Below are 12,459 nucleotides of genomic sequence, written 5' to 3' on the forward strand. Positions count from 1 at the left end.
ATAGACAGCAGGGCAGGGAGGGGATTCTGACCCTCTGCTCTGGAGAGACCTTACTGCATGCAGCTTTTCAGTACTTAAAGGGGCTTATAAGGAAGATGGGGACAAACTTTTTAGCAGGTCCTGTCATGATAGGACAAAAGGTGATGGTTTTAAACTGAAAGAAGGGAGATTCAGGCTAGACACAAGGAAGAAATTTTTTACACTGGGAGTGGAGAAACATACAGGTTGCCCAGAGAAGCTGTGGCTGCCCCCATCCTTAGAAGTATTCAAGGCCGGGTTGGATGGGGCTTGGAGCAACCTATTCCACTGGAAGGTGTCTCAGCATCCTGGGACAGTCTCATCCCAGCACTTTGTGCAGCTGCTTCTCTGCCCCAGGGAAGCACTGCTGTCTGGGCCATTGTGGGGGCTCGCTCATTCCCCTGACACCAAATCCTGCTGTATCAGGAGTGGAGACCCAGCAGCATCTGCCTGGAAGAGGAAGCTCTTGGGCAGACCTGCCCAGGACTTGCTGCCTGCAGATTCACTTGGATAAGGAAAATTCTCATGCTTCCGGAGTTCGCAGATGAAAGGGAGGTTTTGGCTCTGTGTCTGTGTGTGTCTCATTATCAGGGAGATGCTGTGCCTGCTGGAAAGGAGCTGCATTTTTCTAGACCACCCGCCTGTGTCCCTTGGGGAGGGCAAACGAAGACAGTGTGTTCGCCCACAGTGAGAGCAGGACAAGAGTCACTGTTCTAGTGACTCGAACTGCTCCAGAGGTAGCAGAGTTTTCCCCGAGAGCTTTGTCTCCATCTCAGATCAGCTGAGCCAGTGCCATCTTCAGGAGTTGTAGGAGAGCCGAGGAGTTGCAGGATGGCCTCTCTCTGGGCACATCCAGCAGTAGCAGGGACTTGTGCTCTCTAGGTGTCATTACCAAAGGGACAAACCAACTCAGATCCTTTAACTTAACAGCCCCCTATTCCCCTCCAGTACCTAGGGGATCCCTAGGTCCCCAAAGTAGCAGTGGGATCCCCAGCCCTCCCATGGCATCAGTGTGTCCCCCCCACTTCAATTCCCAAGGGATCCCCAGAGCCCAGTGGCATCAGTGGCACCCCTGGCTGTGCTGCAGTACCCTAGGGACCCCCAGCCACCCAGGAGTGGCAGTGGGACCCTTACCCCACTGAGGCATTCCCCTGGCACCCGCAGCCCCACTGCAGGCAGTGGTGGGGACATGGGGACACTTCTGGACCTGGCCCTGGGTTGTCAGCACCTTGTCCCTGTGAGGCACAGCGCCCCCCCAGCCCATCTGCTGGGCGAGCTGCAGCAGCAGGTTTGGGTCCATGGCCACCCCACCATCACCCTGGGGAGGGACCCCCAGCTCCACACACAGCCTGGTGGGACAGGCCTCCATGACCTCTGTGGTGCGCAGGTCCTGCCCCCTAGGAGTGGGAGGGTGCCTCGGGGGGTGACAGGCATCCAATTCCCCTCCTCTCCCAGACCTGGGGTGGTGATGGAGTGCTTCAGGCCCTCACTGCTGGGCAGCTCCCCTGGCTTGGGCTCCCCACCCCGGCACTGCCACTAGTGTTCCACGGCCCCGCTCTCTATTTCCGCTCCATCCTCATCCCCTTCCCCTATGTCCCCCACATCCCTGGCCTCCCCCTCCCCATGTGCCCCATCACCCCCATGTCCCCTTTGTCCCCAGCCACCCCTTCCCCATTCCTCCCACTCTCCCCATGTCCTCCGTCTTCTCCCATCCTCCCCATCCCCCTGTGTCCCGGCTCGGTCCTGTCCCCGTTCCCGGTTCTGCCCCCCGCGGGAGGGTGGGGCGATGGCGGGGCTGCAGTTCCCTCTCCGAACCTCCGGGTGGCGCCGGAGCTCTGCCCCCGCTGTAGCTGTTTAGGGGCTCTGGGGGGAAGCCATCAGGACCCATCAGGCTTCGTGGACTGACAGGGATCCAGCTGGAGCAGATTCCGCACAAGTTCAGGGTCGACTGGGAACTGATCATTCTCACAGCTCAGGGTACTGGGACCCTCTTAGTCTGCCATCCGTGTTGAAGACAGAGGCAAAGAAAAAATGAAACATCCCTGCCTTGCCTCGGTCCCTGTTTGTGAGGTGACCAGACTCATCCTGGAACAGGAATATGTAATTTCTGTGCTGGCTTTTGCTATTGATGTATTTAAAAAAAGCCCTTTTTGTCATCCTGCACAGTACTGGCAACTTCAGCTCCAGCTGAGCTTTGGCCACACGAATTTTCTCCCCACAGCGGTGAGCAGTTTCTCTGTTGTCATCCCACATCACCTGACCTCGCTCCCCTTGGGCATACAGCTTCCTTTCTTTACCTTTGCTCCAGAAGTCGTGATGGGTCTGCCTTCTTCCAGAAGAAGATCCCTGCTCAGGAGGTCCTGTTCAGCCAAGGCTTCTGCTGCACCTGCTTGACTTCTGACATTTGGGAATTGCTGCTTCTGTGTCCTTAGAAGGTGGTGACTAAAAAGTGGCCAGCACTGATGGACTCCAGCACCCTCAGAAAGGTTTTCCCAGTTCCCTGAGCAGCCTGAAGTCTGCTCTCCTCATATCCAGGGTTGAAATTTTGTGGCACTTTTCCTGGTGTCACCAGAGATTTTAAACTTGGTGACTTCATGATTGCTGTGGCCACGATGGCTTCTAGGTGCCACTTCACCCATAAGACCCTCTCTGGTAACAGGGAACAAATCCTGGAGGGCACCTCTGCAAGTCAGCTCCGTGAGTACCTGTACAACAAGGTCATTGTCCAGGGACTTTAGGAATCCTCTGGACCTATTTGTGCCAGCTGCGTGGTGTTCCCAGTTAACATCGGGAAAGGTGAAGTCTCCCCTAAGGACAAAGGCAGTTGATTTGGAGGTGTCATTCAATGGTCTCATCATTGGGTGGTCTATAGTAGACTCCCACAGTGACATCTGCATTATTTGTTTGTCCCTTAATCCTTACCCAGGACATCCCAACCCCTCTAATCCATACACCACCTCCCTCTACTCACCTACCCTACCTTCCCCTCCCGGAGGAACTTGGGCAAGAAAACTGCTGCAAGAGAGGAAAAAGACTTTGCAGTCCCAAACTCCTCCAGTTAGCTCTCTGAGCAGCTTTGCATCTCCTGGAGACAGATCAGTGCCTGATATCTCCCTGAGACTCCTAGCCATCTCTGGAGGAAGTCTTTTGTCCTTACTCAGAAGGAACCAAAAAGGCTGAAAGAGAGAAATAAACTGAGAAAGGTTTGGGTTTGAAGGGACTTTCGAAGATCGTCTGGTCTACCCTTCCACCTGCCATCAGGCAGTACACCTTCCACTATCCCAGGTTGCTCCAAGCCCTGTCCAACCTGGCCTTGAACACTTTCAGGAATGTGGCAGCCACAGCTTCTTTGGGCAACCTGTGCCGGGGCCTCACCACCCTCACCATAAAGCATTTCTTCCTTATGTCTGATCTTACCCTGTTCTCTGGCAGTGTACAGCCCTCACCCATGATCTTGACACTGCAGATCCTGGTAAAAAGTCTCTCTGTGCCTTTCCCATAAGCCCCTTTGTACACTGAAAGGTCACAACAAGGTCTCTCAGAGCCTTCTCTACTCCGGACTGGACTGAACTGAGCTTTCTTTGGATTCTTGCACAAGAGAGAGGTTCCAGCCCTGGGATCATTTTCAAGGCCTCCTCTGGACCTGCTCTGACAGGTTGTCGCAGTCAGAGTGAGACTGGACTGTTTGCTAAAGAGGATGAGTTATGAGGTAGAAAAAACTCCTCTCTCTCTGCAATTGTAATGTCAAATTAAGGGGCTTTACTCGAGGAAAATGTGGAAAAACAGAAGAAATAACAACCCTTTATTAAAAGATATATGTATGTTGGCAAAAAACAGAAACAAGAAACAACAATAACAACAACAACAAGTCTAAATGAATACTTCCCTGTCCGTTAGCACAGTCCTAACTGTGACCTGCCGGGGAAGTTGTGGGATCGCTGGAAGGTGCAGGGCCTGCAGTACCTGGTCGTGGTCGGCAGGGGGCGCTGTGGGGTCGCTGGAAGGTGCAGGGCCTGCAGTACCGGTCGTGGTCGGCAGGGGGCGCTGTGGGGTCGCTGAAAGGTGCAGGGCCTGCAGTACCTGGTCGTGGTCGGCAGGGGGCGCTGTGGGAGAGCTGGAAGGTGCGGGACCTGCAGTACCTGGTCGTGGTCGGCAGGGGGCGCTGTGGGATCGCTGGAAGGTGCAGGGCCTGCAGTACCCGGTCATGGTCGGCAGGGGGCGCTGTGGGCTCCGGCAGTCACCCCGCGGGGAAAGGGGCTGGAGGGAGCGGTCCCGGACCGCGTGGGGAAGCCGAGGAGGAGATGGGGGGGTCCTCGCCTCCGTGGGGACGAAAAGGAAGGCAGGCAGTACACTCCCACGGGAACTCACCGCTGTCTCAAGTGGCGGAGACTCACCGCAGTCTCAGGTGGACTCCCCCTCCTCTCCCGCTGGAGCAAGCAAACTCTCCGTTGAGGCACAGCAGCTCCGAGGAGCGGGACGGTCAGGCAGGTTGAAGCCAGCAGGATGAGAAGTCGAGCTGACCAGGATGAACAGCCAAAAGAAAACTAGACCTCCGGTCCCCCTCACCAGAAAAAATGCCTGTGTACCCCCAGGGAGCCAGCAACCCAGCTTGCGTCCTTGCCCCCGAACAGAACCCGCCCCCCTCACTCCAGCAGTTAATCGCCCATTAAACAGATCAGCCAGTTCCTTTGTAAGGCTAATCAACTCCCTTCCCCCTTCAAACTCTGTTTTCTCTTACAGGGAAAGCAGGGGAAGGGAAAATTCCTCTCTCAGATTTATAATCCATAACACAGGTCCAGGTCTTATTTGCACTGGGGGCCCCAGAGCTGGATGTGGGCTCCAGGTGGGATCTCCAGAGAATGGAACAGAGAGGGAGAATCCCTTTGCATCTAAAACTCAGCACCATATGGGCCACCAGGAAGAAAATTCAGTCCCTCCCTGACTAAACCAGAACAAATGGTCTCTGTCATGGTTAGCAGCAGCTATGTGCTTAGTTCTGACTTTGCACTGTGTGGTGGATTTGGTGGGCACACATCAGAGATGCTGGGGCTGGTCCCCAGTCCCCTCCCAGGTTATTGTTTGGCTCTGTCATGATATACGGCTTGTATGTCTGTGCTCTTTAGGATAAACCTTTTGCTCCCAAGAGCACACAACCACGGCTCCCCCGAACTACTTCCCCCCTGCATCAGCATCTCCTTCTTCCATGTCATGACATCTACTGCAATTCCTTTCCCCTCCCACCTCTGTGACAGCCACTTCCTCTGGACACTCCCTGTATCACAATACCCCTGTAGCCTGTTCCCTGGAATATCAACCCTCTGCTGCAACACTATTAAAAAGCCACCAACAGTAAAATTTTGAGCCCAAAGCTCAATTTCAAAGGCCAAAACATTATTTTTGATTATTTTTCAGCTCCAACCCCGAGCTGGATCACAAACCCTTGTTTATACAATGCAGTCTCAAAGTAGAGAGAACAGCAACACTTTTAACTCCCTCTTAATTCTACATCCCTGAGGGGTTGCTGCCATCACTGCTGGGCTCAGCCTTGGCCAGTGGTGGGTCTCTCCACAGGAATGATGGTGGACCTGGGATGAGACTGGAGATGAGGGACAGGAGGGTTCCTGTCCCTAGGGGTGTTGGGGACCCGGGGTGGGAACAGGACCCCATAACAGGGCTGGCATTGATGTCTCCAGTGGGGGCTGGTGCCCAGGGATGGGGGGCTGCTGTGTCTGGGGACAATGGGACCAGGGGTGCGAATGGGCTCCTCTGATGTCACTGGGTCTAGGACTGATGATCCCAAAGGGAATCAGGAACTCGGAATGGGGAGCTGAGGGGGGGCTGACAGCCCTGGGGGTGTTTGAGACCTGGGATGGGGCTGGAATTGATGTCCTCAGAGGTGTTTGGGACAGGGATGAGGCTGATGGCCCTGGAGGCTATGGGGACCCCCATGGTACCTGGGATGGAACCCCACGGTGGGACTGGGGGTGGAACTCGTGTTCTCAGACCATGCTGGGTCTGGAGGGGATGTCCCTGGAGGGGATTCCAGGTTTGGAGATGGCTTTATGACTCCACAGCGGGCCTGGGTTTGTGTCCCTGGGGGGCCAAGGGTTGGGACTGAGGGGTACTGGGGGTGGGCCCCATCCTGGGTTTGCTGCCGGTACAACCCAGTTGATTGTGCTGCTGATCTTTATTTAAACGCTCCTGCAAATATTCTGCTGGCTTCTGCCCGGCTGTTGGGGCGCTCAGAGCCGGCTCTCGAAGCTGCGAGGCGCCTGTGGAGAGAGGAAGCTGCTGAGGCCCGACCACGGCCGGGGGTGCAGGGTGGGTGTGAGGGTGCGGAGCAGCACTGGGTGCCCCGAGGGGTGTGGGCACCCGGCTGCACAGGGGAGCTGTGGGCACAGAGAGCTCTGGGCTCTGGGGCACCAGCTCACAGCACAAATCTCTACTGAGTTTGGGCAGTGGCAAACTGGGCACCCAGAGCACCTTAGCTCGGAAAACCCCATGGCTGCTCTAGCTGATAGCAGCCATCCAATACCAGTTTGGCAACTCCCCCCAGGCCCACCAACTCACTTTCTCCTCTTCCTCCACAAGTGGAATACACAACACAGCACCATCCCCAGCAGCATTGAGCCCAGGACAGCCACGATGCCTTCTATGCAGTACGTCTGGAAGGTATCAGCACCCACAGAGTTTGGGTCTGCCCTGCCCACCACAGCGTTTGGATCTGTCCTGCCATCCACAGTGTTTGGGTCTGTCCTGCCATCAACAGCATTTGGATCTGCCCTGCCCACCACAGCAATTGGGTCTGTCCTGCCATCCACAAGGTTTGGGTCTGCCCTGCCCACCACAGTGCTGGTGAATCTTCTGCCATCCACGGCGCTGTTGAGGCTGAGGCTGTTCACACCTGGAGGAACAATTGTGCACATCAATGTGCCCTGACATTGCCAGAAAATGTTCTTTCCGACTTTGTTGGCATGTCTGAATGAGGGAATATCCTGGGTGGCAACATTTCTGTGGCTTCAGTAGAAGCCAAGGAAACTCCCAAAGGCCTTGCAAGTCCATGATCTCCAGAGCCTCTCTCTCTCTCTCTCCTCTCGGCTTCGCTTGGGCTCTGGAGTGGCCGCAGTCCAGTTCTCCCAGTGTCTGTCTTTGCTCCCCGTTCCTGAGGATCCTTCACATTTGTCCACAATTGTTCTTGCACTCTGGCCAGGGATGGTCTGACTGGGGCAGCCGTAGTCCCTGGGACTCAGCTGGAGCCACAACTGGCAGCAGAGATTCTGGACCATCCTTGCAGCTTGCCAACACCTGCAGGGTCCCTGCAGTGAGGCTCTGAGGTGTGGGCTGGGGAGGCTATGGCATGTCCCTACATTTATCCAAAACCTCTGCTGCCCCACTGTGCCAGTTAGGAGTGACCTGTACCCACCTTGTGCTATCGTCTTCAACTGTCCAAGGATTTCATGTAGCACTTTGGATGTGTCCTGGGAAGATTGTCCCCTTCCGTCTTGATACTCTGGACCTTAATGGAAAGAATAAAGTTACATTTCTGCCCCAGCAAACCCTGGAAGCAGCACTCAGGCTGTGCAGTCAGTTAGGACTGACCCGTGACCCTCTCCAGCACCAGGGTCCAGCCAAGAAGCAGGAAAAGCCCTTCCTGTGTCCACAGCTGCAACCAGACCCCCCATGAGAGCTCCCGTCACACCTTGGGGCACCCTCTGTCCTGACCGAATAGCAGAACAGGGGAGGGGATCATGGAACAACATGGTACACCCAGGCTTTGCTCCCCATTCCTGTGGATCCTTCACATTCACATCTGTCCACAATTTCTCTTGCAGGCGCTCACCTTCCCTTTCCAGGCTTGGTAGGTGCTGCCTTGATGGACACTCTTTCTGACTGTGGGGGACACACTGTCCCCCAAACAGGACTCAGGGGGCCAGATGGAGAGCAAGGAGGGACCAATTGTCCCTTGGAGTGAGATGGACAAAACTCATCCCCTTGGAATGAGGTGGACAAAACTCATCCCTGTGTCAGGGAAGGTCACCCCCAGCTCTTTCTCCCCAGCCCAGCACCCACACTCTGAGGGGACACACTCGGGTCCTCAGGAGACACCCGAACCTCGCTCTCCCTCGCTGCCCTTTCTCCAGCATGGGCAGCGCTTGCCCGCTCCCAGTTTTCAGGTCTTGTCTCCCATGTATGACCTCTGGCAGGACTGCCCAGTGCCTGGATAATTTGGAAAACATTCCTCCAGCCCAGAGTGGGGGCCTTCCCCAGGACTGGCCAGAACTGCCAAGGATCAGGGAAAGGTAAAGCCTAAGCATGGGTCAGGCACAGAGGCTGCAGGAGGATGTTGCAGGGTCCCTCCAAGCCGTGCTGGACCCGTTGGTGCAGCCCTTTGGACCCCAGTTCCCAGGAGGGATCCCCTCTGTTGAGCCAGGGCCTCCAGGGCCTCCTGGCAAGCTCTGGGATGCAGGTGTTGCAGGAAGGACATTCAATCCAGAGTCACATTTCCTGTGATCTGCTGAGTGGGATCCAGGTGACCTAGTTCCCTAAAGGGCAAAGTTGTGAAATCCCTGAGAACAGGATGTGGGGGGCAGTGAGCCTCTCCCCACATCCACAGAGGGTCTGAGTGCGTGTTCCTGGCACAGTGACGTCCACAACTTCCCCCGTCCCGAGGCAACAGGGACCCCGGTCGCTCCTGGCTGCTGGCAGAGCTCTGGCTCTGTGCTGACAGTTTGGCTGTTGACACGAGGAGCAGCAGCAGCAGCAGCAGCGGGGCAGGGCCTGCAGACACTCGGGATCTCGGCGGATGTTGCCAGGTGGCCGAAGGACAGCGATTACCTGACACTCCTGTTGGCTGAACGGTCCCAGTGTTTTCCCAAGGGACTGGCACTGCCTGATGGTCTTCCTGAGGTGCCTCCTTATCCACAGGCTCACGCTCCAGAGCTTTAGAGAGAAAGTGTGTCAGCTGAATTGCAAGTCCCCATTCCTCATGGGGATCTGCCAGAGCTGGGGGCTGGCCCTGGTCTGCCCACCTACCCACTGCCCACGGTCGCCACGGAGCAGCCCCGACACCCCTGGCTGGCAGGACCACCAGGAGGAGGATGAGGGCCAGGGTCCACCGCGCCTGCACCATGCTGTCACTACTACTGCTGACACAGCTGGTACTGCTGGAACTGCCACTGCTGGCACTGTCACTGCTCACTGCTGTCACTGTCACTGCAAGCACTACAGGTACTGCAGGCACTGGCACTGCTGGCACTGTCAGTGCAGGCTCTGCTGACACTGCTGCTGCTCCTGCAGCTGCTGGAGTGATGCCTGTGGCACCTGCCCCGCACTGCACACAAATGCCTGGCCTTGTGACTTCATGGCCTGGCTTTGTCATCTCATGGTGGGGCTTTGCCACGGCATGGGAGGCTCCTACCGTCAACATTCCACCATCTCCATGAGAAGCACAACATTTCAAGCTGCTGGGGAGGATTCCCAAGGAACTACAGAGCAGGGAGCCAACCCCAACAGACTCAATGCTCTTTGGGTTGTTTCTTGCAGCAGAGTCTGGAGCTGCTCCCTGGCAATTCTGCTGTCTCCAGCAGAGCGCAGCACACTCCCAGAGATACCTGCCAGGAGTCACAGACCTGAGGGAACAGAGGAAGGATTTTAGGTGACACTTGCTTCCCCATCAAGGTCAGGAATCCTTTACTGGGTGATGTCATCTCCCAGGATAGTTCTTGGGGATGGGGCACAGATGACTTGGGAAAACAGTGGCCTTTACAACCAGTGCCAAAACTTGCCTGTGAGCAGATGACCATGGCAAGTGGCAAAGGCTGGTGGTGTTGTGGATTGGGCTTGCGCTGTCTCTGTTTCCATGTCCAAATTTGAGTTTCTGCCCACATCACTGCACAGGGATTCTCTTCAGGGCCTTGAGACATGTCCCTGGTGGGGACAAGTGGAAGAAAAAAGAGGACTTGCCACCTGTCAAGTGAGGCATCTCCCATCACATTTCCATTAGCATGGGCAACTGGTTTCTGTGATCTCATGGAAGAATTCCTAGTGGTGATTGTCATAAGGATCTGTCTTGTGACAAAGTTTGGTGCCAGCTCAGCACAGCCATTTCTCCTCAAGCTGGCGTCACAGGAGCTGAGCCCTGAGGTGGGAGGTGACCAAGACCCCCAACCCTGGGTACAGGAGAAGGGCGACGATCTGAGGGCCTATCCTCACTCTGGGAAATTACCTCTACTTTTAAAAGAGACTCTGTCACCTCAGGGGCATCATCCAGCTTCCCTGTCCCAAACATGGCACTATGGATATGCTCGCAGAGGAGGCCAGAAAGTGCTGGCACTGGGGAGGGTGCCAGGCCTCTGGAAACAGCGGTGCAAGGGGAGCGGGAAGTCCCTCTTGGATATGTTGGGAAGAGGCCTCAGCATTGCTGTGTGTCACTGTGGCTGGCAGCATCACAGCCTTGCTGTTCTGAGAAGGTCTCTTGTTCCTGGTTCCTGGGAGGCTTCTTGGACTGCCTGCACCTGCTCATTTGAGCTCCACTACTAAGGCAGGCAAGCAGCCCTGGGATGAGGAGGCGATGGAGATGAGGGACAGTTCTCGGGTCAGATAAGCCATGAGGCTCAGGGCTGGTGTCTGTGTGGGGCCTTTTCCTGCTCCAGCCAGAGCCATTCCCAGCACCAAACATGCCATCCACCACTGCCCAGGAGCAGTGAGGGCAGCATCCAGAGAGCCTGGGGCTTCTGGGAGCCCCCCATGTAACAGGACTGGTTCCTCTCCAGCCCTTCAGAAGAGCCCCAGTGTGGTGGCCTGAGCTGTGCGTGGGGACAGCCGTGTGCCAGCCGAGGGTCCCAGCTCAAGAGGTTTCCTCTCCTGAGCTGAGTACAGCCATGGGCCGAGCAGCACATGGCTCTGGTAGGCAGAATGTGGCCTCAGACCCCTCCTGCCCTCAGGCAGAACCCTCCTGTTGTGTTTTTCCAGGGAGCCACCAGCTATCCTGGGGCCACCATTGGAAAAAGCAACCTGTGACTGACCAAGCCAAGAGCAAACCTGCACCTAAGGGCCAAGTGTCAAAGCTGAGCCACATATAGGCTGCAACACCTCAGAGGGGCAGAGGAGGAAGAGAAGGACAAAATAAAGTTCCTCTTGGAAGAGAAAGAGAAAAGAATGTTCCTCTCCAAAGCACATCACCATCAAGGAGTGCCCAGGCCAGGGTGCCTGAGGACTCTGCTTCCAAGGTCTTCATCTGGCAGCCATCAAGACCCAAAGCAGCACAGGGACTAAGAACAAGGCCTGAGGTGCTCTGCTCAGTGCTGAAAGAACCCCAGAAGACCCTTTCAGTAGGATCTAGGTTTGAGCCCTTTCTTTTGGTGCCACTCCCCTGCACCCAAAGGGCTCCACAGCTCTGTGATGCCCCACACTGAAAAGAGATGTGGTAGCAGGGTGCTGTGGCTATGGATGGAGTGATCAGGGCAAAACAGGGACATCATTGGAATCAGTGCCATTCTGGGGGCCGTTTCCTCCTAGGAGTGCAGTTAGGAGGTGTGCTTCAAAGATCCCTCAGTTCTGGTGGATGTCATGGCCAAGGTGCCACTATGGGCTCATCCATGGGACTCCTTTTCCAGCAGTGTCCTCTTTTCAGGAGCCTCAGGACACACCCTGGCCATGTTCTCTGGACATGCTAGGAAGACCTAACTCAGCACAAGGGCTGTTTCCTCCTAGCTCCTTTGTCCTTTAGATCCTTGATGGGAAGGGAAAGGCTCTCTAAGTGGTTCTGTCAAAGCTTGGGAGCAAAGTGCTGCTGCTGGAGAGGCTGCAGAGAAGGGGCAAGTAGAGAGAGAGAAAAAGTTGTCCTCCCCTCAGCATCCTGACCCGAAGCCATCCAGAGGAGGTTGGAGGGAATGCCCAGGACTCTCTCCTGGAGCACTAAGTCTCACACAGTGTGAGATTCCTGACTGAAACCAAACCTCATCCCAAGTGCTTTTTCTGACTGCTGTCAGCAGTGAGACCATGCAAGGAAGAACAGAGCAGGTTGGGTTTGTTTTCAGGTTTGGCAAAGACGTAAACTGACTGTAATTGGCCAGTTGAGCCTCACTTGTAGAGTCCAAAGTCTTCTTTAGCAAGTCGGAAGGTTCATTTTTAGGCCTAAACCCTCTTTTAGCTTCCAAGGGTCTCTTCAGGATTCACTCCACCATTTGGAGGAGCGAATCATCTTTTAAGCCTCCAGCACCAGCTGCCCAGCAGTCTGGGGAGGGTCAGTGCACTCAGGCCAGACATTTGAGGAGGGGCGTGCGAGGCATGTGATTGATATGGAACCAACCCGCTCAGCTTCCAGGCCTTCTGTGTGGAACATTTTCCGTCAGAAAGCATCTCAGTGCTTGCTTGACATAAAGTTGTGAGGCCGTGGGATGAACTTTCTCTGTGTTGTGTCAGGCAGAGATGGATCCAAGG

At 55.6% G+C, this 12,459-nt stretch overlaps 1 protein-coding gene and 1 long non-coding RNA gene across 3 annotated transcripts; both read right to left on the minus strand.

Moving 5' to 3' along the window:
• Positions 1–884: 884 nt before the first annotated feature.
• LOC113960079 lies at positions 885–11,649 on the minus strand. Its single transcript, XR_003531972.1, has 3 exons — positions 11,430–11,649; positions 928–934; positions 885–896 (listed from the first exon to the last, which is right to left on the minus strand). It is a non-coding gene; the product is annotated as an uncharacterized LOC113960079 (long non-coding RNA).
• On the minus strand, positions 6,189–9,383 carry LOC113960078. Of its 2 annotated transcripts, XM_027669435.1 has the most exons (6): positions 9,245–9,383; positions 9,052–9,213; positions 8,854–8,958; positions 7,442–7,534; positions 6,589–6,922; positions 6,189–6,290 (listed from the first exon to the last, which is right to left on the minus strand). In XM_027669435.1, the coding sequence occupies exons 2-6, from the start codon at positions 9,146–9,148 to the stop codon at positions 6,206–6,208; spliced, it is 714 nt and encodes a 237-aa protein (XP_027525236.1). In that variant the 5' UTR covers positions 9,149–9,213; positions 9,245–9,383; the 3' UTR covers positions 6,189–6,205. The 2 variants fall into 2 exon arrangements, with proteins under 2 accessions (XP_027525236.1, XP_027525235.1); XM_027669434.1 differs by having other exon boundaries at positions 9,052–9,383.
• Positions 11,650–12,459: the final 810 nt, after the last annotated feature.

The sequence above is a fragment of the Corapipo altera genome, unplaced genomic scaffold (genome assembly GCF_003945725.1).
Source record: "Corapipo altera isolate COAL_440 unplaced genomic scaffold, ASM394572v1 347, whole genome shotgun sequence".
Classification (NCBI taxonomy): Eukaryota; Metazoa; Chordata; class Aves; order Passeriformes; family Pipridae; genus Corapipo; species Corapipo altera.